This window comes from Pteronotus mesoamericanus, unplaced genomic scaffold (assembly GCF_021234165.1).
Source record: "Pteronotus mesoamericanus isolate MK-2021 breed Mesoamerican mustached bat unplaced genomic scaffold, CSHL_Meso_final contig_164, whole genome shotgun sequence".
Lineage (NCBI taxonomy): Eukaryota > Metazoa > Chordata > Mammalia > Chiroptera > Mormoopidae > Pteronotus > Pteronotus mesoamericanus.
In genome coordinates this window covers 17,177,165-17,205,107 of record NW_026555065.1, presented here as the reverse complement: position 1 = coordinate 17,205,107, position 27,943 = coordinate 17,177,165, and the positions used below count along the sequence as shown (strand labels likewise).

The 27,943-nt window shown below is 39.2% G+C and overlaps 1 protein-coding gene across 1 annotated transcript in view; it reads right to left on the bottom strand.

Moving 5' to 3' along the window:
- Nucleotides 1-27,943, bottom strand: part of SHC4 (SHC adaptor protein 4) — a 109,501-nt gene continuing 81,558 nt past the window's right edge. Inside the window, exons 10-12 of the mRNA XM_054565455.1 lie at nt 21,894-22,073; nt 8,037-8,290; nt 1-1,320 (exon numbers count right to left, since the gene is read on the bottom strand). Of these exons, the coding sequence (XP_054421430.1) occupies nt 1,165-1,320; nt 8,037-8,290; nt 21,894-22,073 (590 nt within the window). The 3' untranslated portion in view covers nt 1-1,164. The remainder of the gene's footprint in view (nt 1,321-8,036; nt 8,291-21,893; nt 22,074-27,943) is intronic.

The following is a 27,943-nucleotide window of genomic DNA, read 5'->3' as shown; positions in this document are numbered from 1 at the left end:
ACCTGGCCCAGCTCTCTCACTTTATGGAAGGGAAATGGGAGTCCAGGCAGCTTCAGCGACTCGCTCATGGTGACATTGGTGACAGTCATCCCCGAGTCCCTCCCTGCACGGTGCTTCGCTATGCCTCAGGTGCCAGTGTGTCTACGTGTGCCAAACCTTTCCAAATGGCTCATCTACTGTTTCTCCCTTCTGTGTTTTATAGGATCATATTCTAGAAGAGGTGCTATGGATTCATGTAGGTGAAGGAGAGACTGTCATTCACTCACAGCCAATCAGGAAGATATCTCTCCATACTTTCAAATAAATTCAGTATTTAAAATAGTAATGGAACCAACTTGGATAGTAAATATGAAGAACACTGGTTTGTTTTCCATCTTTAAAATCCATGCACTCATGGGCTATTTTTGGTGGGGGAGGAGGGAAAAAGGGAGAAATACGATGAAATCAGAAATGGCTGATAGATTAGCCCTCTTCAGCTTGTCACACGCTGCGTACAAACAGTCCAAATACCAAAAACTGAGAAATACTAGGCCAAACAATTTGGGCCCCAACCCTTTAATCAGCAAATGGGATAGGCCAATGAAACAGACCAACACTTTCAGTGGCTTCTGATTTGATTCCACTGGCATAGACACAGTCCAAACTCAATGTCAAATTTATTTTAACATTGCAGTGAAAGTGCTACTAAACAGAAAATACAATAAAGTCAAACAAATTGCTTCTTATTTTTGTAACAAGGAAAAACTTCTTTTTGGCAAATGGTTCTGCAGTAATAGAATATGAAGACATGTAACTAATCTCCCCAATATGAAAATGTCCCCAAATTATCAAGTTGAAAGGCACATACTGCTGCCCCAGCAGTTCATTCAAGTTGTCTTTAGCATGTGAAATTTTAGTTGTGCTTTTAGCTTGTTTGTTAATGCAATATGGCCTTAAAAAGTGACATCCGTGCATATGTACAATTTGCTTTCAAATGGACCAATCCTCTTCCCCTTTTCTGATGTCCACTTTCTGAAGATAAATTTTTGTTAGTCCACAATGGTGTTGTAAAGATGCACTTCACAGTTTGTGTTCTATTTCATCTAGAAACCAAGTTTGAATTATCCGTTTGTCCTAACACAGAATGGATTTTCTTGGATTATCAGCATGATGATATTTATATTCTCATTTGTTTAAATGCAAAAGTCCTGGTATATTATCTTTTCTCACTGGTTGTTTGAGGCTCACTTCACTCCCAGAAGAGATGATTGGCAAACTATTATCCATGTGGTATCTGATAAGGTGGCCGACATTATCAAATACATGATCCTTGGTCCTCACCTTGAAAGGGAAGATGAAAGAATTTAGGTTAAGTGATAACAGTTCTCCTGACAGATGTAAATAATCAGGGGGTGTGCGTGGAAAACAGACATATTCCTGAGGGAGATACTTTGCTTAATAAAAAAAAGGAAAAAGAAAGGATACTTTTAAATTTTGTATCCTTAGTAAACAATTTTTTCATTCCCCAATACATTTTTAAAGCAATTATCCCTCCCAGTTAGGAAAATGGTAAGGACTTTTCACTCAATCCAAATTTGCAATCAATTGTTTCCCACATTACTGTTTGATATATTCATGTCACTATTCCTATAATTAGTGTAATTAGTTACGTGGGTTCTATACAAGCATGAATCTCAGGATTATAATTAAATCCCATCAAGCATAGTCCTTTCTTAATATCCTGTCTGTGTAGGAAGGAGGCCCTTCTGGAAAAGCCCTACTTCTCTGCAGAGGCTCAACACAAATCCCGTGTCCTCCAAGAAGCCTCCTCAGACCTTTCAAAATACCAGAAGTGTTTTAATAAAATACTTTTGTTAATATTTAGTATTAATAAAAATACTTTTGTTAATAAAATCTTTGTATTAATATTTACTAATACTATATTAATATAATATATGATGTAATGTTAATATAATTATATTTAATAATATATGATATAATATTAATATAAAATTAATAAAATGTATTAAATTGGTACAAAAAATTGGTACTCGTGTCTCCTTCCTGCAGACTTCCTGGTAGTGATTCATAAATACCTGTTATATTGAACTTCTGGTCTGTATGCCAAAGATACCCAGTTGCCATAGGCCTGCCTTCTCCTGTGAACTCTCCTCCCTAGAATTATATCCTCAGCCTAGGCCTGGCACAAGACATTGCTTTCCGCTGTGACCCCCCGGGCTCAGCAGCCTGGCCGTGAGGCACTGCTGTCTGGAGGGTGGCTGGGAGCTGTCTAGGACAGGGAAGCTGTGCGGTCGGGAGACACCTTGTTATGTAATTCTACTACCTCTTGTCAAGGGATTCTTTGAATTCTGTCTAGATATTGGTTTTCAGAATATTAAACACAAACTTATTGGAATAACTGACTGAATTTCAATATGGACTGTGAATTACATAGTGGTATTGTATCAAGATTTTAATTTCCTGATTTTCATCAATGTACTATGTCTATGTAAGAGAATATCCCTACTCTTAGAAAACCCACACTCGAGAATTAAAAGAAAAAGGGCATGATGTCTCCAACTTACTTTCAAAAGGCTCCAGACCTGGGAAATGTGTTTGCCTCTTCCATCTCATCCCTAACCCAAGTCAAATCAGTGGATCAGCCCTGCCAGTCCGTGTTCTTAATATCGGCTCAGTCTGCCCCCTCCTCTGTATTTCTCCTGCCTCCACCTGGATCGAACTTTCACTAGTTTTTACCTAGAATCTCCTACTTACTTCCTCTGTCCCTGGTCTTTCCCCTTCTCTCTAATTGATCCTGCATACAAATGAGAAATTAATTTTCCTAGTGCAAGGATTACAAACTAACCATTCTGGCCAAACACCCAGGAGATGTTTTTAGTTTGCTGGGAAGTAAGGTGGAAGGTGCCCAATAAGGAGTTTTTAAGTAAAAAATGGGGAGGTTTCATGTAAAATCTGGCTTTGTGGCTTCTTTGGAAAAATCAAATCTGGCTATACCGGCCCCTGCTCCAACTGACAGCAGCTGACTGGGGCTGAGGTATGACGGTCCGCCTTACACAGGCCATGCACGTTCTAGTTCGTTACAGCCCACCATACCCTATGCTCACCCCCGTACTTGCCCAGCTTCACACACTCACAGCACTGGCCCGGCCCTGCAAACGTGAGCTGCTGTGACTCCAATCACACAGGCTTTATGAGTGTGTGTGTGGTGACAGATCTACCCTCTGAACAAAATTGCAAGTGTCCACTATACAGGCGTATCTCATTTTATTGCACTTTATTGAGCTTCACAAATATTGTATTTTTTATAAATTGAAGTTTTGTGGCAACCCCGTCTCAAACAATTCTACTGGCACCATTCTTCCGAGAGCATTTGCTCACTTCGTATCTGTGTAACATTTTGGTAATTCCCACAATATTTCAAACTGTTTTTGTTATTATTATACTTGTCATGGTGACCTTCGATGGTACTATTGCAGTTGTTTGGGGGCAACACGAGTGAGCCACACCCATAGCAAGTGGAGAACCTAACTGATATGTTGTGCGTGTTCTGACTGCTCCCGGGGAAGGCATCCCCCTGGGGATAAGTCTTTTGGATACATACCCAGAAGCTGGATATTTGAATCATATGGGAGTTTTATTTTTTAATTTTTTGAGGGAGCTACATACTGTTTTCCATAGCAGCTGCACCATTTTATATTCCCATCAACAGTGCACAAGGTTCAAATTTCTGCACACCAACACTTACTCTTTCCTGTTTTTTGGCTAATGCCCACCCTAACAGGTGTGAGATGATTTTACAGTGAATTAGATTGGCATTTCTCTAATGATAGTGTTGTTGATCATATACTTGTTGGCCATTTGCACATCTTCTTTGGGTAATGTCTCCTCTAGTTGTTTGCCATTTTTAAATCAGGGTATTTGTCTTTTGCTTTTGCTATTGAGTTGTAGGAATTCCTAATATATTTTGAAAATTAATCCCTTATCAGATATATAGCTTGCAAATACTTTCTCTCATTCTGTAGGTTGCCTTTTCACTCTTTTGATTGTTTCCTGTGCTGTGTAGAAAGTTTTTAGTACCATTTGTTGTGTTTTGCATTTGTTTTCTGTATTTTGGGTGTCGTATCCAAGAAATCACTGCCAAGACCAATGTTATGAAACATTTCCCCTATGCTTTCTCCTAGGAATGTTAGAGTTTCAGGTGTCACATTTAAGCCTTTGATCTATTTTAAGTTTATTTTTGTATATGGTATAAAGATAAAGGCTTGATTTCATTCTTTTGCATATGGATATCCAGTGTTTCCAACACCTTTGTTGAAGAGACTGTCTTTTTCTCCATTGTGTGTTCTTGGCAACCTCGTCAAAGGTTATTTGACCATAGGTTTATTTCTGGGCTCTCTATTTTGTTCTGTTGGTCTATATGTCTGTCTTTATGCCGGTATCAAACTGTTTTGATTATTACAGCTTTGTAATATTGTGTGAAATCAGTAAGTGTCCTGTCTCCAGTGTTGACCTTCTTTCTCAAGGTTATTGTGGCTTTTGGTGTCTCCTGTAGTTTAAAATGAATTTTAGCATTGCTTTTCTATTTCTGTAAAAAAAAAAAAAAAGCTATTGGGGTTTTAATATAGATTGCATTAAATCTAGATTGTTTGGGGTAGTATAGACATTTTAACAATATTAAATATTCCAATCCATAAAATATGGTCATCTTTCCATTTATTTGTCTATTCTTTAATTTCTTTCAGCAATACTTTGTAGTTTTCAGTGTATCAGTCTTTTGTATCCTTGGTTAAGTTCATTCTTAAGTATTTTACTCTTTTTTAATGCTATTGTAAATGGGATTGTTTCCTTAGTTTCCTTTTTTGATTGCTCTTTCTTAGTGTACAGAAATTCAATTGATTTTTGTATGCTGATTTTGTATTATGCCACCTGTTGAAATTGCTTATTAGTTCTAACAGTGTTTTGTGGAATCTTTAGGGTTTTCTTCATATTAGATGACATCATCTAAAATCATTTTACTTCCTCCTTTCCAAATTGGATGTCTTTTTATTTCTTTTTCTTGCCTAATTGCTCTACATAGTATTTCTAATACTATGATTAAAAAAAGAGGTAAGGGTGGGCATCCTTGCCTTGTCCCTGATTTTAGAGCAAAAGCTTTTAGTTTTTCACTGTTTAATATTAGTTGCAGGCATTACATATATGGCCTTTATTAGTCTTTGTTGAGTGTTTTTTAAGCATGAAAAGCTATTGAATTTTGTCAAACGATTTTTCTTCATCTATTGAGGTTATCACGTGATTTTTATCTTTCATTCTGCTACTGTGATATGTCATGCTGATTTTCACGTGTTAAACCATACTTCCAATTCCAGGCATAAATCCCATTTGGTCATGGTGTATGCTCCCTTTAATGCACTGCTACATTGAGTTTGCTAGCATTTTGTTGAGGATTTTTGCATCTATGTTTATCACAGATATGGCTCTGTAGTTTTCTTTTCTTATAGTATCTTTGTTTTAGTTTTCAGTATCATGGTAATGCTAGCCCCATAAAAGGAGTCTGAAAGTGTTTACCCCTCTTCTATTTTTTGGAAAAGTTTAAAAAGGACTGGCATTCATTATTCCTTAAACGTTTGGTAGAATCCACAAATAAGCCATCTGCTCATGGGCTTTACTTTATTGGAAAGTTTTTGATTACTGATTCTATCTCCTTCCTAGTAATTCATCTGTTCAGATTTTCTATGTCTTTATGATTCCATCTAGGTGGACTGTGTTTTAAGGAATTTATCCATTTCTTCTAGGTTATCCAATTTCTTGGCATGTAATTTTTCTTGGTAATCTCTTACAATCATTTGATTTCTCTGGGATCAGTCATTTGTTCCTTTGTTGCTTTTTGTTTTATAGCCCGCAAATGAGTTAAATCATGCACTTCTTATTTTTTTCCATTTGACTTACTTCATTTAGTATAATACTCTCAAGATCCATCAATGCTGTTGCAAATTGCCATCAGTTGTAATGTCTCCCCTTTCAGTTCTGATTTTATTTATTTGTGTCTTCCTTCTGGTTCTCTTAGCTAACTCGTTAAGGGTTTGTCAATTTTGTTTGCCTTTCAAAAAACCAACTCATAGATTTGTGGATTTTCTATTGTTTTTGCTATTCTCTTTCATTTATTTCTGCTCTAATCTGAATTATTTCCTATCTTCTGCTAATTGTAGGCTTAGTTTGCTTTTCTTTTTCTAGTTCCAAATGTGTAAAATAAGACTGTTTACTTGAGATCTTTGTTTTTTCTTAATGTAGGCATTTATAACTACCAACTTTCCTTCATATTGCTTTTGCTGCATGCCATAGTTTTGGTATGCTGTGTTTTCATTTTAGTTTGTCTCCAGATATTTTCAAATTTCTCTTTCACATCTTCTTTGACTCATTGGTGATTCAAGAGTGTGTTGTTTTAACTTCCACATATTTGTAAATATTTCAATTTTCTTTCTGTCATTAATTTCTAGTTTCATCCCATTGTGATTTGAAAAGATACTTCGTAGGATTTCAATCTTCTTAAACTAATTAAGACTTGCTCAGACCTGGTAGCTTAGTTGATTAGAGTGTTGTCCCAATACAGTAAGATTGTAGGTTTTATCCCCAGTCAGGGCACATATAAATTTCAACCAATGAATGCATAAATAAGTGGAACAGAACATTGATGTTTCTCTTTCTCCTTTCCTTTCTCTCTCTCTCTCAAATCAATCAATAATTTTTTTTAATTTATTAAGAATTGTCTTGTGATCTAACATACAACCTATCCCAAGATTTGTGACCTAACATTAATGTTCCAAGGGTGCTTGAGAAGAATGTGTATCCTGCTGCTACTGGGTAGAATGTTCTGTATATGCTTATTAGGTTCATTTTATCTATAGTGTTGTTCAAGTCCTTGGTTTCTTTCCTGATATCCTATGTGGATGTCCTATCCATTATTGAAAGTAGGGTATTGAAATCCCTTACTGATATTGTTTTGCTGTCTATTTCTCCCTTTAGTTGTGTTAATGTTTGTGTCATACATTTGGGTGCTCTGATGATAGGTGCATAATATTGATAACTGATATCTTTCTAGTGAATTAATTCTTTTATCATTATATAATGTCATTCTCTGTTTCACCTGACAGTTTTTGACTTAAAGTCCGCTTTGTCTGATATAAATATGGCCACCCCTGCTCTCTTTTGGTTATCATTTGCATGGAATATCTTTATTTATCCTTTCACTTTCAACCTCTGGGTGTCCTTAAATCTAAAGCGAGCCTCTTATAGGAAGCATATAGGTCTTCTTTTTTTATCCATTGAATTGTTATACAGCTTTTGGTTGGAGAGTTTAAACTATTTACACTTAAAGTAATTATGAATAAGAACTTCATATTACCATTTTGGTTTTATTATTCCAGGATCATTTCTGTCTACGGGCATCCTCTGCCCCAGCCATACATCTTTTATTGGCTTCATACCATTTTAATGCTGTGCCTACTCTTGTGGTTCCTTTCCTACACTCCAAATGTCCCCCTCTTTTAAGATTTTGCCCTCTTTCAAGGTTCATTTTACATGTCAGACTCTGCAAGAAGCCTTTCATTTTGCTTCATCTACAGCATCGCTCTATCCTGAAAAACACCATAATGCTTTGATTGAATGATTGTTATTTCATTCATCCTTATAATTATTTAAGCATCTATTTTAAGAAATTGCAAGCACCCTGACAGCAAGGATAAAGTATGTAATACTGAGCAATTGTCAATTGTGAATCCCTGTACTTCCATGTACGTATTCGTTTAATTCACTGAATTGAATTGAGAGGGGCAGAAAGAGGTTGTGCCCTGCTTGATCCTCACAGGGTAGCTCCCTCTCAAATCCCTCCACTAATCTCTATTTAGGATTTGCTGTTCCAGTTGGAGAGTTCAAGAAAAAGTAAACCCTTAGCTTTGAACACTCTTTAACAATACCAGGTTTGGGGTCTCTCATTCAGAGTAATCAAACATCCTGTAAAGACTATAAGAAGTCAATGATACCTTGCCTTCAGGATCCACCAGAAGAAGATGTTTTGCCTGGCCTCCCTGTAGTCCACTCAGCACGTATTGGCCAGGAGATGTTGCACTCTCTCGAACCAAAAAGTCCCCATCCTTGACTAAGAGGCTCTCTGCAGCCTTTCTGCTAAGCTTGCCATGGTAGCAATCTTCATCCCGCAGCTGCTGCTTAATGTGTGGCAAAGAATGTGGGCTGGCAGGCTGGGCCGTGGCACCTGGCTGAACGGTTTCTGGTGCTTCTGAAGTCAAAATACAAAAAGAGACATCACGAAGTCACCCTCCCATCCATCCATTTATTCACTCAGCAAATATAACTTGAGGCCCTACTATGTGCCAGGCACTATTTAAATAATGCTGTTTCTGGAACAAATAGGGTTTTTGTTTTCAGAACTTCCAACAGGCTCTAATTTAATGGTAGATCCAAACATTTCCTTTGGCTTCTGTTACAGGAAAGTAAAGGCTTATCCAGGTGCAGGAGTTCTTTCAGATGAGACATGGAACTGACACATGAGAACTGCTTTTATAACTATGGCCAGAGGCTCTTTATGTCCCAGGGGCTATATGATGAAGAGAAAGAGGCTTAGCTTTATTTAGATTCTAGATAACTTTAAGACTTTCCCAAACTCTTTGAAAATGCCGAATTTGGGCTGTGCCAATTTTTCAGAATTTAACCATAAAAATTAAACAAATTACTAATCTGCTTCAGAGAGGCTTCTAACCAAATCCTTTAAAGCTATGCTGAACCTCACAGCATTCCTGTTAAAGGACTACTCTGCTGTTTGCATCATTCACTTGCCTGGACAAAACAGAGTCAATCAGGTAAAAGAAGGCAAAACACAGGAATGCATGGCCTGAGCAGCTCCCCAGGTCTGTCCAGAGTGTTATCCAGAGTTGAGAGCACTGGAGGTGACAAGGTACATCCAGGCAGCACTTAATAATACTAATGATACTCAGTGATGATAATTATTGTGTAGTTCCCATTTATTGAGTATGACAGGTACTGTTCAATGTACACACACACACACACACACACACACACACATAATTGTGTTGTACTGTCAAAATTAGATAGGTAAGGAAATGGATCTTTAAAAAAGCTTAAATAACTTACCCAAAGTTGCACTGCTAATATGTTATAGAAATGAGACTTGAAATGAGATCTGACTCTAATGCCCAGGTTGTTAATCACTACATTCTATGTCCCTTCCTTGCCTGGGATGTGAAAATCTTTCCATTTTCACAACTGGTCTAGCCACTGTACTTCGGTAGTACCCACAAAGGTCCTTAGAAGATAACAAGGCTATCAGGATGATGATATACAGCACCTCCAAAAGTAATAACAAAATTCTTATGTCTAAATCCAGGTAAAAGTTATATGTTTATTATGGAAAACTTACCACAAAAATAACATGGATACCGGACTTTGTCTTTCAAATGCAAAGGACCTTTTACAAAAAAAATTAGCCTTCACCTTTATAAATGTGAAGGGGTGTTTACATGTCCTTACTCAAGGGTCTCACAAATGAAAAATTCTCTGGATTCTGAGTTTTACAACTTACACGTGACAATCCTATGAAGTCATTGATATAGGAAACCAAGGCCGTGTAGACAAAATCCTGTTCTTCTGTTACTATGTTATAGTATTGTCCCTGCTTAAGAACTTCTTTCCACATAACACTATTATAATGCAGCATTCACAAATATATCTTTTAAAAATATCTGTAGTCTATATCTAGTGTGTATATTCTCCTCCACAATCAAGTATTTCTATCATTGTTGGAAAAAACCTGAAATAATGTGTCTAGATTTGATAAATAAGACTTGTAGTTGGTCTCACTGCTGCCTTCTTTCAGGCATAATGGGGAACCTCTGATGGGCAGCTGTGTGTGTGTTTATGTATATGAGAGAGAAAGTGTTTGTGTAAGTGTGAGGGAGAAGCATGCATGTGTGGGGGCGCACACACATCTTAGTGCATGATGGATTTTTGTTTATTCTGATATTATGATGGAGAGCTTTCGGATAAGGACACAACAAAAGAAAAAGAGACATTATAACATCTTGAAAAAAGGCAACTAGTCATGGGCCAGCCACAGGATCTGGACAATATTTTCTTAACATGATTTCCCAAATTAGCACAAGGACAAGATACACTGTACTAGATTTCAATCCTCCGAACATCTGCTGAAAATCTAATTCTACTAAAAGAGAATATCTCACAGACTTGTGTAAATTTCTGTTTTAATTAAAAACTTACACATGCTAATTCTTTCAAATCTTGGAAAAACAAAGAAAATTAATTACCTATGGTCCTATCATCAAACACAACCACCTTAACATGGTGGTGCATTATCTATTATCTTGGTCCTTTCCTTACATAAAGTTAACTTTAAGAAATATAATCATAATTTAAATATAGTTATTACATGTAATACCCATACAATACCTAATACTGTTTTTTGCCATGTATAATGCACACATTTTTGCCTAAATTTTTGAGGGAAATATAAGGATGTACATTATACCTGGGTAGTATTAATTCCATACCTATATAAATGTTTTTAATTGTTTTATTTGCTTATGCATTAAAATGTAAATCTAGAAAGCAATAACAATATACTTATGTTCAAAAATAAGTGCTAAATTCCTTTATAATACCAAAAAAGTATTTAAATATAAATAAATAAATAATTGAATTAATAAATTAAACCAAAAGATTTTTTTCCTGAAAGTTTGGGCTAAGAATGTGGGTGAGCCTTATTCATGGCAGAATATGGTAAATAATTGATTTGACATATTTTCTCAGAAGTAGGAAATGTTAAGAAAGCGACAAGGAAAGCCACTCTAGATTTAACTGAGACCACAAAAGTAAAAAAGTGATAAGAATCATGGAAGTAATCATTTTATCTTGGAGTTCCCATTAGCAACTGAAGATACATTGATCACAAGCAAAACTGCAGGACAGAACAAGATAGATATGAATATCCACACCCATATGCATCTGATGGGCAAAATCTCTGAGAAAGGGAATATAGCTTAAAAAATACAAAAAATATAAACTCTAGAATAAACAATTGCAAATAATGTTAATGTGAAAGGAAGGATGAGACATTTAAAGAAACAAAACAATGTGAACTGTTACAGCATTCAGATCTGGTGCCTCCAAGATGGTGGAGTAATTTCCTCCCAGGACCAATCTGGAATCACAAGTAAATTGTAGAGAAATCATGTAGAATAATGAACTGAATAATAGTTGGAGATAAACTTTATAACCATGGACAGCAGAATAAACTACTTCACCACAAGATGACTGGTAGGAAGTGTGGACGAGGCGTGAGAGGGCTGGCGAGCCCCCACAGGTAGCAGCCGAAGTTTTGGAGGGATATTTCAGTGGCCAGGCGGGTCTCCCTGAAAAGTGTGGGGTCTACCCCAGGCTGGGCTCCCCAGCCTACAGCACCAGAACCAGAAAGGAACCCAGAGAACATCCAACTGTGAAAAGTGGCGGGGTTTCTGTTTGCCAGGGAGAGATGGCTGGAGACGCAGAGAGCCTCCTCAAGAGCCAATGCACACAATTTCACTTGCAGCTTCTTACCATGGGCTTGAGCAAAGGTGGGGGCAGAGTGGACTAGAGATGCCTGAGGAGAGTCTGGGGATGGTGGCGTGAGAGAGAGAACGGAGGCAGCAGCTGCCAGGATCCCTGGGCTGAGTCGTCCCCCACACTGCAGAGCCACCTTTCTCAGGCAGAGCACTGCTCTCCAAGCGGCATCAGCCTGAGGGGAAGCAACCTACACAGACTGAAAGTGAAGGAGTGGAAAAAAAATTCCAAGCAAACAGACATAAAAAAAAAAAGCTGGGGTAGGAACACTTACATCAGACAAAATAGATTTCAAAACAAAGGGCATAAAAAAAGACAAAGGACACTACTTAATACTTAAGGGAATAATCCATCAAGAAGATATAACCCTTGTAAACATACATGCATCCAACATAGTAGCACCCAAATATATAGGGAAAATCTTGGAGGACTTCAAGAACCATATAGACAGCAACACTCTGAGAGTACGTGATTTTAACACCCCACTATCAACAATGGACAGATCTTCCAAATACAGAATCAAGAAGGATACTGTGGCATTGAACGACATCCTAGATCAAATGGACTGAATTGATACATAAAGACAGTTCCCCCCAAAGAAGCAAAATATACATTTTTTTCAAATGTACATGGAACATTCTCAAAAATAGACCACATGATAAGCAAAAGAAGCCTTAACAAATTCAAGAAAATTGAAATCATATCAAGCATTTCCTCAGATCACAATGACTTGAAACTAGAAATCAACCTAGAAGAAAAAACTCAAAAACAGTCAAATTTATGGAAACTGAATAACATGTTATAAAATAATGAATGGGCTAACAACAAGATCAAGGAAGAAATCAAAAAGTTTCTGAAAAAAGATGAAAATGAACATACAACAGCCCTAAACCTATGGGACACAGCAAAGGCCATCCTGAGAGGGAAGTTAATAGCCATGCAGGCCTATCTAAAAAAGAGAGAAAAATCTCAAATAAGCAACCTAACCCTACATCTACAAGAAATAGAGGAACAACAATAGACAAAGCCCCAGAGCAAGTAGAAGGAAATAATCAAGATCAGAGCAGAATTGAATGACATAGAGACTAAAAGAACAATTCAAAGGATCAATAAGTCCAGGAACTGGCTCTTTGAAAAGATAAACAAAATCAGCCTTTAACCAGACTCATCAAGAAAAAAAGAGAGAGGACCCAAATAAAAGCAGAAATGAAAGAGGAGAAATTACAACCAATACCACAGAAATACAAGAGATTGTAAGAAATTACTACAAACAACTATATGCTAAGAAATTTGACAACCTGGGTGAAATGAACAAATTTCTAGAAACATATAATCTTCCAAAATTGAACCAAGAAGAAACAGAAAGGCAGAATAGACCTATAACAACTAGGTCTATCCTACTAGGTTACAACTAGTGAATTTGAGGCAGTAATCAAAAACTCCCAGCACACAAAAGCTCTGGACTGGATGGCTTCACAGGCGAATTTTACCAAACATTTAGAAAAGAGCTAACTCATATCCTTCTCAAACTATTCCAAAAAAATTCAAGAAGAGGGAAGACCCCCAGGCTCTTTGTATGAGGCCAGTATTATCCTAATTCCAAAACCAGGTAAAGGCACAACAGAGAAAGAAAACTACAGGCCAATATCACTCACTGATGAACATAGATGCTAAAATCCTCAACAAAATATTGGCAACTGGACCCAGCAATACATTGAAAAGACCATAGGCCATGATCAATTGGGATTTGTGCCAGGGATGCAAGCATAGTATAATATTTGCAAATCAACAAATACAATACACCACAGAAACAAAATGAAAGACAAAAATCACATGACCATATCAATAGATGCTGAAAAAGCAATTGATAAAATTTGCACCCATTTATGATAAAATTGCTCAGCAAAGTGGGAATAGAGGGAATATACCTCAACATAATAAAGGTCATACATGAGGAACCTACAGCCAACATCATACTCGACAGGCAAAAACTAAAATCTTTCCCCCTAAGATTGGGAACAAGGTAAAGGTGCCCACTTTTGCCACTTTTATTCAACATAATAATGGAAGTTCTAGCCACAGCGATCAGACAATAGAAGAAATAAAAGGCATCCAAACTGGAAAGGAGGGAGTAAGACTGTCATTATCTGCAGATGACATGAGAGTGTACAAAGAAAACCCTATAGGCTATACCAAAAAAGCTGCTCGAACTAATAAGTGAATTTGGCAAAATAGCAGGATACAAAGCCAATATTCAGAAATTGAAAGCATTCTTGTACACCAACAATGAAATAGCAGAAACTAGGAAAAAAATCTCATTTACTATAATAGCAAGAAAAATAAAGTACCTAGGAATAAACTTAACCAAGGAGGTAAAAGACCTGTACTCAGAAAACTATGTAACACTGAAGAAATTAAGGAAGATACAAATAAATGGAAGCATATACTGTGTTCATGGACTGGAAGAATTAACATCATTAAACTGTCCATACTACCCAAAGCAATCTATAGATTCAATGCAATCTTTATTAAAATACCAATGACATATTTCACAGATTTAGAAAAAATATTTCAAAATTTTATATGGAACCAAAAACAACCCCAAATAGCCTCAACAATCTTAGAAGAAAGAACAGAGTAGGAGGGATCACAATACCTGATATCAAACTACACTACAAGGCCACTATAATCAAAACAGTCTGGTACTGGCATAATAACATACATCAATGGAACAGAATAGAGAGCCCAGAAATAAACCCATGTCTATATGGTCAATTAATATTTGACAAAGGGAGCAGGAGCATAAAATGGAGAAAAAATAGCCTCTTCAACAAATGGTGTTGGGATGGTGTTGGGATGACTGGAATGGTAAATGCAGAAAAATGAAACTAGACCACCAACTTACACCATACACCAGAATAAACTCAAAACGGATAAAAAACTTAAATATAAGTTGTGACACCAGAAAAATCCTAGAGGAAAATATAGGCAGTAAAATTCAAGATATCCCACACAGCAATGTATCTGCCAATATATCTTCTAGTGCAAGGGAAATAAAGGAAAGAATAAACAAATGGGACTAAATTAAATTTAAAAGTTTTTGCACAGCTAAAGATAATGTCATCAAAATCAAAAGGGAACCAACCATATGGGAAAACATATTTATCAATGATACCTTGGACATGGGCTTGATCTCCAAAATACATAAAGAACTCATATGATTCAACACTAGGAAGACAAACAATCCAACTAAAAAATGGGCAAAGGACCCAAAGAGACACTTCTCCAAGGAGAACATGCAGAGGTCTCATAAGCATATGAGAGGATGCTTAACATCACTGGCCATAATAGAAATGCAAATTAAAACCACAAGGAGATACCACCTCACACAGGTCAGAAAGACAGGTCATTAACAAATCAACAAACAAGTGCTGGCAAAGTTGTGGAGAAATGGGAACCATAATACACTGTTGGTGGGAATGCAAACTAGTGCAGCCACTGTGGAAAAACAGTATGGAATTTCTTCAAAAAACTAAAAATGGAACTGCCTTTTGATCCAGCAATTCCACTGCTGGGAATATATCCAAAGGAACCTGGATTTGGGAACCCTGGATGAACAGAACGAAAAAAGCAAACAAATGAGCAAAATAGAACCAGAAGCATAAAAACAAGGAGCAGACTGACCAAAGGGGAAAGGGGAAGGGAGACAAGTGGGGGAAGAATTAGAAAGATCTAGTCAAGGAACAGGTGTAAATGACCCAAGACATGGACAACAGGGCGGGGACTGACTGTGGGAGTGGGAGGGTGGGCGGGGCAGGGGAGAGCAACGGGGAAAATTGGGACAACTGTGATAGAACAACAATAAAAAAAATGAATAAATAAAGTTGTTTTGAAAGACAGAATTCAGTTTTTTTAAATTGATTTGTGGAGAGACAGAGAGAGATCAGTTCATTGTTCCACTTATTTATGCATTTGCTGGTTGATTCTTGTATGTGCCCTGACCAGCAATCAAACCTGCAACTTTGATGTACTTGGACAACTCTCCAACCAACTGACCTACCTGGTCAGGGCAATGCATTCAGGTTTTTAAAAGCATCTGTAAAGGGATGTTTTGATAATATCGATTATTATATTATCAAAGGACTGGAAAATAACTCTTTATAGAATTAAAAATGTATACAAAAGTCAGTACAGCAGATAGCCACATAACTAAAGATAAAGTCAGAAGAGGGATATAAACTTTGTGAGATAGGTGTTAGGGTTGGGGGACAATCATCAGTTTTCTGTTGTGGGAAGAAGAGCCTTCCCTTTTCTCCCCATGACATGTTATAATGACTCCATCTCTGATTCAGGAGGACCATAAGTGGTGACTTCTCTTTATTCACATAGTTGTATTTTACAAAGTTGCCATCAACACTGAATTAATGAAAAGTGAGCCACTGTCCCTAGGGAATATGCAGGGTCATGCACCTCTAAGCCTCAGCTCACATTTTCATCAATCATACATAATCTTGTTTTATGTGTGTTTCTGTACAAAGACTCCTTATGTAGTATATATTGTTGATTCATTAACACTGAACTCACAGCCAACAGCACTGTAACTGAGTGAAACTTACCTAACACACTTATTTTCTCAGTAAGGCACATCACAGCCTTCTTGAGCTTAGGAATGCTACACAGAACTTCAACATTACACTTGGAGGCCATTTTAAACAGCAAAATCATCAAGAAATATCACAAAGTGTGAAAAACATGGCACTAAATAGTCAGTAAAGGGTGCTTAGTTACATCATGAAAGCTGAAACAAAAAGTCAGGGAACTGCCTTGTTTGACTTCAGATGGAATGCACACTGGCAACTCAAATTTTCTGTTGTTCTGCACATGTCTGCAAATCACCCCTAAAGTGCCATTGATACCAATAGACAGCCTGTCCCGACTACTGGGAGCAGGTTCCAGGTGGCAAATAGGAGGGGATCACCAGGGGAGTTGAGGTTAGGCCTGTGAAATGGAACACATGAGCTGCTTGTGCACCAAGCCACGCCCCTTGTGCATGGAGGCCTGAGGTTCAAACATGGAGGGCCTGGCATGTAGCCAGACAATACCTTAGCAAACCACTGGGGGCCATGGTGAGCACACGGAGTTTCATTTACGCGTTGCCCAGGTAATGGAAGGTGCCTTGCAACCGGTTGGCCCCCAGAGTGCAGAGGTCCTGTTCCTGGCGGCAGATGCCCCCCACCCACTGAGGCTGTCCTTGGTGCTGGCTGAGAAACAGTACAGGGTTTCCAGTGTCCCTTTACTAAGGATTTGGTTTGGTCACTCTGTGGGTGGGCTCTGAGTGTGGGCAACTTGCTAAACATGGGGACTAGGGTGTAATGCTCTTGCTCATCGCTCCCTGCTTCAGACCTGCACTCAGATGGTGCACTGGCCTGTCCTCTCCCTGGGCCATGTGACGTTAGCAGTCTGGCCCAGGAGCATGGGACGTTGTGGCCCTAAAAGCCGCAATGGCTGCTTTCAGCCAATTGCTGTGCCAGCTCCACATCCAGCCATCAGGAGGGAGCCTGAGGCCAGACAGCAGCTGGAAACAAGCTAAGCTACCTGGATGACTGCTCAGCAGCCGTCTCAGGCTCCAAAAGACCATAAAGCGGAGCAGGAACTGTGGGCACTGCCTTTAGTTTTGGTCTTGCTGAGGATGGTTGTGCTTTGTCTGGGTTTTGTGGAGGAGGTGAGTTTTGAGAGGAGTCCCCCATTCTCCCAGATCATTCAGCATCTGAATAAAAACCTCTTTTCTTTCTCAACAGCCTTTGCCTCTAGAGTTTGCCTTTGGTGGCAGCAGGCAGCCAAACCCCCATTTTTGTTCAGTAACACCATGAGTTTGATTTTGGTGTTATGAATAAATTTTAATGAGTGAGCAAATTCTCAAATGTGGAATCCATGAATAATGAGAATCAACTGTATATTGTTTATCAGTATAGATTACTGGGCATGTGAAAATTATAAAATATGAATTTATTTGCATTATTGAGGGGAAAATATGTTCACTCAATAAGACATCTAGCCCTGCCTGGTGTGGCTCCGTGGAACGAGCACTGGCCTGTGCACTGAAAGGTCGCCAGTTCGATTCCCAATCAGGGCACATTGCTGGGTTGTGGGACAGGTCCCCAGTTGGGAACATGCAAGAGGGAACCAACTGATGTTTCTCCCACACATCGATGTTTTTCTTCCTCTCTTTCTCCCTCCCTTCCCTCTCTATGAAAATAAATAAATAATTTTTTTTAAAAAAAGATGTCTAAAAGTTGGTAATAAAAGATGTTAACATAAAATGTTAAGCATGGATGAAGGGCTGAAATGCTACTCAGATAAAAATTATCTGTAATATACATGAAGAATTACATATTTATAAGGTACATTATAAAGCCTTAGTAATTAGTATATAGTAATTACTATACTGTTACAAAACAAATGGGCCGATAGAAAAAAATATTCACATATATAAAGGCTCAGAAACATATTCATAAACACAGAGAAATCTAGTACAATAGAGGTTGGCATTAAAGAAAGAGGAGATTATTTAGTCAGCGGTGTTTTGAAAATTAAATCCTTTACATAGATAACATTGTTAGATCCCTTATATCTCATAAAATATAGTTCAAGTAGAGTACATATTTTATTATAAAAATAAAACAACAAAGCTGATAGAAGAAAATGTAGAAGTTGGATAAAGAACAGAGAAATTTAATCCAAAGCAAATAGAAGGAAGATATAGGAAAGATAAAAAATTGAAATCAATAAAACAGAAAACAAGAAAAAATGGAGAAAATGAAAGCAAAACTTGGGTACTTTGGAAAGATTAATTGAATTAATAAATCTCAATGAACACTGATCAAGCAAAGAAGAGAGAAGATAGAAAATACCAATAGCAGGAAAGAAAGATGGCATCCTTCAGGCAACAAGGGGGTAACAAAGAAGTATTTGGGAGATTTCACGCAGAATTGACTCTAAGTGAATAAAGCAAAATCCTGCTAAGTTTTTTGGTAAACTACATTGCCAAAGAAATAACAATCTCTTCTGGTCTCTGGCTGTTTGGCCTCTAAAGCAAACTCTACCCTTTCAAGCCCATACCAACAGGAAACAGGCTGTAAAAGCAGTGAAGCCCCCAAGAAAGGCATGTTTTCCAACATCTACTTTAAATGTACACATGAAGGATAATGGCAGGAACAGCCCAGAAGGCACAGTTCCAGCCCACAGGTAACAGAGAGTTCCTCTCCCAAAGCAGAACGAGAGTCCTAGCAAATCACCTTCTCCTACTTCCAGCGCAGGGAGCCAGCACAATTACCGCCTGGCAGGGTCTGGAAATCACCAGACACCAGTGACCGCTGTGTATTCTGCACGCTTCCCTTTTGTAAGCGTTATGTTTTTTGCGGTCACGTTATTGGTTGTGGAGGAGGGCAGACAACTTGATAAATTATAAGAATCCCTATCTGATCTTGATGGAGAGGACACACATCACCCGGATGTCAGGGACTTTTAACCTGGATGCTGTAATCGTATGCGGTATTTGCAGTGACTTCCTTTTGTAGAGCAAATATATTCTATGTGAAAAGAAGAGCTCATGGATATTTGGGTGGCAGAAAGGTAGCAGAGACTTTCGTTCACCAGCATCTGCTCTCTCTTTCATTACACGATGGTTTAGCTGGATTTGTGGCCATCCAGCTACAGTAGCTTTTCTAGCCCCTTTGAAGCTGGGTATGGCCACATGACTAAGTTCCATGATAAGAGAGGCTAAATATGCCTGAAAAAGCTAGAAAGAAATAAGAAGAAACATTAGAGGAGAAATGTTAAAAAGTGTATGTAAGGTATTTTCCAGAAATGCATGTACAGAGAGTTATCCCTACTTTGGGAGCTAGATTAAAATTTTTGGAGGGAGTAATGATAGGCTAAAATTAACCTTGAGGGTGTAGCAAGAAGCTCAGGAGGGCTATGGTGTATTAAATCCTAGTAGGAAATAAAGAGTGAAAGAGTACTAGAGAGCTAAATTGTTAAAGTTGTTGCCACCAAGTCAGGGAGTGGGGAAAAAGATGACAAAGTAGGCTGGTGTCAGTGAAAACACATTTTGACTTACTGTCTCGGATTCAGCAGGACTTATTTACTTTCCACCAATGGCAGGAATGATGTTATGGATTACTTTTGCCTTTTCACATTATTAAACTATTCATGACAAAAGGCAAAATTTCTTTGCTTGAGTTATGAATACTTTTCACATTAAAGACTTGATTATAAATGAACTGCAGCTGAGAATCAAGGAGTAGATCAGATCACCTAATTTGGGCCATATTTCTAATAATATGTTGCCGCTCTGTAAAATCCATGACATGGAAGCTATCGAGCGTATAGTCTTATAAAGTTACTTTTAAAACCTGAGGTCCACAAACTTTTTTTTCCAAAAAGCCATCCCTCTAACAAATACTGCCTTATCCATACCGGATACCCTACAGTGTAGTGAAGTCCACTGCAGCAACCTGAACTCATCGCATACCCCATCATCCATGGAGCGAGACTCCCTCTGTGGTGAACGTGGAGATCCACTACTCAGATCCCCTGCAAGGGAGGACCGAGTGCCTCAGGTGTTAGCGGCCAGCCCCTAGCTGGCCACCCCTTCAGGGTCTGCCTCAGCTGCAGAGAGCTGCCCTCCCCTCCTGCAAGCCCTCGTGTGGCCCACATCCAAAGGCTGAGGTAAGTGGGCCCAACATGGGGCAATTCTGACAGGTCCTATATGTTCTCTGCAGGGTTGGCTGAGGCTCTGTCAGGGCTGCATGGGAGCTCCATCTCTCCCTCTGCCTAAGCCTGCACCCTACCCCCACCCTTCCTGATAACTGATCCCAATAAAGACCCTGCCTGACAAGCCCCATCTCAGTGTCTGCTTCCAGAGAACCCTACAGGGATGTTTGGGAGCCAAGAGTGCTCTTGGGAAGCTGGCTAGAAGATGGCCCCTTTGCCATCGGGCTGGCAATGAGGACCTTTGTTTCTTAGTTGAGAGTTAAGGTGACCTGGTTAAGCCAAGGCTCAGTAAAATCTCCTTTTAAATTTCATCCTGCCGTCTGGCCATGTTAGCTGTAAAGTTGCCCTTGGCAGTTCTGGCAAGGCTTCCTGGGCTAGTGAAAAGACTTGTTCAGCGACCAGTTCTCCATCTTTGTAATTAACCAAATTTGACACTTTAGCCAATCTCTGAACCCAACACGCTTCAATATTTTATGAAGAGCACGTTTTGTTTATTTTTCAGTTGATTATAGGCTTTTTGCTTGTTTTTGCTTTTATTTATTTATGTTCCTGTTTCTGCATTTTTTTCCTGGAAGCAATTTGGCAAGAAAGTGATATATTTTAAGATTAAGTAAGATCTTATTGTTTTTACTCACAGTGTATGGTTTTTAAAAGGAGCCATCTTATTTCAGTCTATACAAATGACTTACCAAGTGGTTTTGAAATGAATAAAACTAACACCATCAGCCCAAATCATGGCCATTGTTCCTCAGGCAAACAAATTCAGAATTTTCTCCTGGTTTTGACAGTCCTTCCTACACCAAGAGTATAGAGCAGGAACCAAAAATTGGGAGTCAATTTAAAGTATTTGAAAAGTTTATTCTAAATCAAAGTCCCAAAATCTTGAAATCCATTAACATTGCCACAAGGTTCTGTTAATAACTGTTATTACCAGTTATTGTAGTGAGGGACTGAGGTAAGAAAGAACCGTTTTAGTTCCCTGAAAATAAAGCCACGAAAATAGATTTTTGTAAAATGAGAGACTAAGTGTAGTGAGTTGAATAGTAACCCTAAAAGGATAGGTTCAAATCCCCAACTCCCCATACCTATAAATGTGACCTAATTTGGGAAAAGGGTAATTGCAGATGTCATTAATGATCTCGAGATGAGATCCTCCTGGATTTAGGTGGACCATAAATTCAGAGACTGTTGTCTCATTAAGATAAAGAAGAGGGAGATTTGAGACACAGGGGAGAAGCCCATGTGAAGACTGAGGCAGAGATTGGAGTGATCTGCCTACAAGCCAAGGAACCAGGAAAGTCATGGAACAGATTTTTCTCCAGAGCTTTCAGAGGAACCAACCCAGCTAATATCTTGATTTAGGATTTCTGGCCACTAAAACTGAAACAATAAATACCCTGTTTACGGTAGCAGGTTTGTGGTAACTTGTTACAGCACCCACAAGAAACTAGTACAGACAGAAAGTTGCTACTTACTTTCATGGTGCCACAGGCTCCCCGTTGGCTGAGCTGAGCTTTGATTTCGGGCAGGACTGAGTGTACTTTGAAGAGCCTGCGTATTAATGTAGCAAGGGTCGTCGAAGAGATCCACTCGACACGTGTGCTTCATCAATGAGGTGTCTCTTTGGGACAGCAGCCCTCTCTCATGGGCATTACCTGTAGTGATTAGTCATGATCAGTGTATCGTGTTTTGCTTTGTGAACAATAAATAAAATGATACTTGAGTCTAGAATTGATAGGAAGCGAAAAGCCACCCTTAACCCCTACAAGGATTGAATGTTGACCTTTAGGTTTGATCTGTAAAAATAAGATAAGCTCAAGTCTTTGAGGAAGAGTTCCCTGTCCTTGGTTTCCCTGCCCTACGGCTTCAACAACAGACAGAAGAGAAGCAAGAAGATCCCAAAGAAGAACTGCCAGGAAGGAAAAGTGCCAACTTTCCCGCAAACAGCACAAGCCCACAGGACAACACTGCTCTGAGCTGCAGTCCAGGAACCAAGAAAACACATGTGCCACGTGGAACTCGAATATCAATTATTTAAATTGCTTTTCAAAAACCTCAATACTTGATTAAAAATTATTAAGAGTGGGAAGTCTCTCTTCTCTCTATGCCCAAAGCTTTGTCCTGGCCAGCTCAACCTTGCAGCGACTCCTCATGTTTGCTGTCACGTAACAAAAAGGACTCAGTCCACAGGTTATCATCTCCTCCCCCTTGCTCTGTCCTCTCCTTCTCCACTCTATTCTACATAGTATGGCAAAATGACTGTTTGAGAACTGAAACTCAGATTATATTTCTCAGCAGTTCAAAACCCTTTAATTCCTTTCCATTGCATCTTCAAATAAAGCTCAAAGTTGTCAACAAGCCCTGGGCTCTACTCTTGGCCACCCACCTTGCCTTGTAAGCCCTCTCCTACCCAGGGTCTGCCAGGGCTCACACTGGCCTCCTTGCAGTATGACCTCCAACGTGGGGCCATCTTCTATGATCGACGTGCTCTTCTCTCCCCTTCTCCATCATCCTCATCCTTCGAGTGTCAGTTTAAACCTCACTTTCTCAAGAGAGCCTCCTCTCACCTTCTCAGATTAGGCTGTCTCTCTGCTTTCCTAGCAGTTTGTGCCTGACCTTTGAAGTTCTATGTCACAAGGGAAGTAAGTTCTGTTGCTTATGTTATTATTTAATCTCTGTGCTACTTCTAGACTGCGCATTCCATGAAGACAGGTATCCTGTCTGTCTTGTTTGTGGCTGCAAACCCCAGCTCCTAGCACACATCTGGTACATAAAATGACATCAACAAATAGTCACTGGATGAATGGCTACTAGTACCATATTTCACTACCGGATTGCAGGTGGTTAAAGTACTTTGTACTATCCAGATGGTTCTGTCCTGAGACTGCTGGGATAGAATATTTGCTTTTCTGTTGAAACAAGTACATTTATAGGCGTGGCCATATGTGCTACAAGATGACCAGAAGGCTGCATGTAAAGTGGTGGCATTGACATTCCATTCTCTCACCATAAAACAGTAACAATCGTTCTATTGTTTCTGTCATTAAACCACTTCCATGTGGCCCCAAAAGGACCAACTTCATATTGAATTTCACATAGTGCTATGGTTCCTGGAATGCATAGAATGGAAATTCAAGAGTACAACAAATAGGGGACGCCCAGCCAAAGGACAATAGTTCTTACTACCTGCTCCTCCTTTACACCTTGTCAGCGTTACATGTCACTTATGTCACATGATATTACGTATATGGGATACCCCGAGGGAGTACTGGGTTTTCTACAGAGGAAGGGGTTGACAAGGCATTTCATTTGTTTGCAGCATTTTGTAACACATGACAGTTTCCATTTGTTTGGTTAACTTAATTTATGAAACGTATTATCTAATTTAAACTAAACTTACTTTCATAAATGGATATGTCGCTAAAAGATCACTCCAAAGATATCAAGGACTGAAGATTATTCTTCCTAGTACAATCTCCTCCTTAGAAACATAAGAACTTATGAATAAAAATAATCTAACTAGATCCAAAATTTGACCTACCAAAAGTTAAAATTTTTAAGATTTGAGTGTGGATTTATAACAGTTTTCTTTATCAGTAAATGCTTTAAATGTCTATCAGGCCTTGAGATGTTATCTAATGACAGTATTCTGCCAATGTAATTAACAACACTTTAGAAAATGTTTATCATTAACTCTTATTTTGAAATTTTCTATTTTTGTGTGTTTTATAATGTGCAATAACTTATATATAATTATCACTTATTTAGGAGTGCTTGTGTAATAAGGTACAGCTAAGCCCCCCTAAGGGGATTTGTAATGGGGTCCAGAAATTGGGGTGTCCAAGAAAAATATAGGATATTCTCATCCCTACCCCACCCCTCCATGAGGGATGGGAAACAGGAGCAGGGCCACCGAGTTATTTTGGTATCAATAAAAGGCCAGTTTCACATCAGACAAGGAGCAGGGCCCTTGAGAATTATTTTGCATGTCAATAACAGCTGGACAGCTTCATTCCTCATATGCAAAGATGGTCATTTTGGATCTCAACAAGGCTAACCAGGAAAGTTTGCAGACGTTTAACCCAGATTGTAACTGGGCAAGCAGCTCCCCTGATTGCAGGACCTGCTAGAGGAGTCAGATGTGGGGTTGCTGGGGAGGCTTCCCACCTGGGTTGGGACCCAGGCGCAGCAGCCATGCTAGAGGCTTCGACCACGCAGCTGAGGAAGCCCCCGTTACAGCGTGCGTGCAAGAGAGATCAGAGATGGTTCGCTCCGCGCCCCGAGGGAACAATGAGAAGACCACGTGGGAAGGAAAGGGGAGAAAGGACTCTTGCTAGTGGGTCATGAGAAGGTGCCACATGGTTCTGAATTGAGAACTGGAGATCGCGGCGACGCAGTGAATGGTGCCAGGGACAACGAGAGGCCTGCCTAGCTGAGCCCTGGACTTCTGTTCTTTTTCTTCTGAAGGGCGGTCCCCCTGACTGGCCTGACTAGGCAAAGTGGCGAAGGCAGGACTACATGTGTGTTAGTGGGTGTTTTAAATGGTGGGTGTTTTAAAGGGACTTTGGGATTTAAGGGCGACATTTAGCCATTAATCAAAACCTATATAACTTTTGAATAAATAGTTCCTTTCCTTTTCACCAGGCTCTGCCATTGAGAGCCATGATTTCAAGGGCGGCCGGCAAACCTAGAACAGAAGGACCCCAGAGGAAGTAGGGGGTGTTGTTCTGGTAATGGTGTCTGGGGCTCCCCTGACAACGGGTCCATTGTTCGGTAACACCTGCTCATAAAAATTTACTGAAAGTGGAATATGAACTAAAGTGTTTGCAATCAGTGTGCTTCTAAATTCACATGAACCTGACTTCAAACCCCTGTGTTATCTCTTACTATTTGTGTGGCCTGAGGCGTTACTTAGCCTGTCAGTTTTCATATTTGTAAAATGGGGGTGCCCAGCTTAAAATGCAGTTATGAGGATTAAGTGAAAGAATGTGGGTGAGACACTCACTGAGCATAGTGCCTGACTCATAGCAGGCATTCAGTAAGTAGTTCCTATCAATGCTCAGTTGTGTATTTATTCATTGACGCTGGACCTCTGCCTCTGATGATTATCTGTGGCTGTAATATCCTCCCCATCCTTTCTTTACCTAACTTCTATTTATCTTTTAGGGTTCTTCTCTGTCCTGGCCAACTGTACACTAAATGCCACACTATACACTAAAAGTTTGCAGGTTCGAATTCTAGTCAGGGTGCATTTGGGAAGCAACTAACTAATGTCTCTCTGCCTCTCTCTCCCACCCCCCCCCCACCCCTTTCTTCTCTCTTTAAAATCAATAAACATATCTTCGGGTAAGGATTTAAAAAAAGAAGATTCTTCTCTGATCCATCTCCTTCAGGAAGCCTTCCCCTAAGTTCTTCCCGCCCCCAGGCTGGGCAACGTACCACTCTCTGGTACACTATAGGTATCTGTTTGCTTGTCTGTCTTCCCCTTGAGACTACACACTCCTCTAGTCCTTGAGGAGACTAGAATCGACTTACCTGTGTATCTTCTTCATCTACAAAGCCTGGTGGAAAGCAGAGGCTCAAAAGGAAACTGTTTGTCAGCTGAGTGGACAGATGACTGAGTGCCTTCCCATTTTGACCCCCCATTTTCTAATGACCCTGAGCCAAACTTTAGCACTGGGCTCTGACTCGTCTGTTCCTGGCAGGGCATTGACATGAGCTGACCACAGCAAGTCTGCCATCCCATGGGGTTGCACAAAAGCGCCAATGTCTATTCCCAGCCTGTCTTGGAAACTACCGTACTTTTTTTTCAAATGTGCCATTATATTTAAGTCAACAATCTTGTCTTAAATTTAAAAAATAAAAAAGAGATATCTCACCCTGTACCCAAATTTAAAATCTTTCTAGGATGAAGCGTGTGGGTGATGAGGCTTAACCACACATGCCAGCCATTAGGCATTCCACAAGTTTTTTGTGCCAAGTATTACTCTGAGAACCAATCCAACCAGCCTAACTGAAGATTTGCGGCATAATATAAATGCATGCACAGTGTATATATTATAAGTACCAACATTTTTAAGTGCAAGCCCTTAGGGTTGGTAGGAATTTAACATCTTTTTGATTAAAAATATCAACATTTCCATTTTAACTTGAAGGCTGGGAAACACTATTTTATCTTGCTAATTATTTTTTCCATAAGGGAATGTGTTATTGAGGATAGGAATATTTTACACATCTGGCAGTAAATACAATTAACTCCTGCAACAACCAGAAGCCTTTAACAGTATTTATAATACACTGGAATTCAAGTTTAGGAGGAAATGTCTTGGGAGGAAAAAGCCAAACCTTATTGAAAATATTTGTATAGGTGTCTCTCAAATGCTTATATATGTATCTCTGGGAAAAGCCATAAAAATATCTATTTGCTATTCTAGCAATTGCTATTAATTTGCTCATTGGCCAAGAATTTCAGATCACTTTTTAAACACATGCCCAAGTAGTCAGAGGCAGGCCCCACGACAGAAACGCCTGATTCCTGGGTCTCTGTGGGCGCTGAGGTAGGGAAGTCCTTCCTGCCACAACGGGAGGAAACGCACACTTGTCGTGGCCCCTGGAGCGGGGCTGAGTCTTTCTACCCATCACGGTCTCAATGACTGAGGTCCAGGGAGATGGCATCCTAGCCATCTAGTTCCCACGGGAAGCCAGGACTCTGCTTTTTAAAAAACAATGCTGTAGCTCAGTGCTTGACCCATAGGACAATAAGTCGTCATTGAGTGAACAATTAAATAAATGAAGAATATAAAATGAGATGAAAGCAGAGCACAGAGATAACTCCAAGAGAGCTTCAGCACAGGTAGAAAATGGTTACAGTACAACAGGGTGCATGTGCTGTGCTCCTGACTGTTAGGTCCTTGGGTCAGGGATTCCAGAATAAGGAAAAGGAGGGAGGGAGGGAGGAATTAGGCATCCTAGGGAGCACAGTTTTAGAAAGACATTTACATTTACCATTAATTTAATTTGTTTTAGTCGTATTATTAAGAATTAGTTTAAAATTTTAAACAACTTTAAAGAATGGCATGAAATTTTAATCTCTACCAAAAGAAGCCATGTTTTTGAATAATTTTAAATACTTCATTAGCTCACTACTCTTATTATTTTTGCAGGTTGGATGAAAATGGTAATTACAGCTGTACCAAAAAAACGATAAACCCTCATGTTCCCCTACTGTATAAAAATGATAAAATTAATATATTACATTGGCGTAGTTCCTTAAGAAATACAAAAGCATCCTTGGAAGTGACTACCTTCTACATGGCCAGTTCCTGCTGGTTTAGTTGTTGTCCCTAAGTGTGGTTATCCAACTCTATCCTCCTCTGCATTATTTACAGTCCAGTTATCTCCTGCTTTAAAGCTGCAAAGCTTTTCTTCCCAATTAAATAAGTACTTTCGACGATTTATAAGAATGTAGTGGCTACCTGTCAGTGTGCCTTGTTTTTATGAAAATATACTTCCAATCTGATAGGCG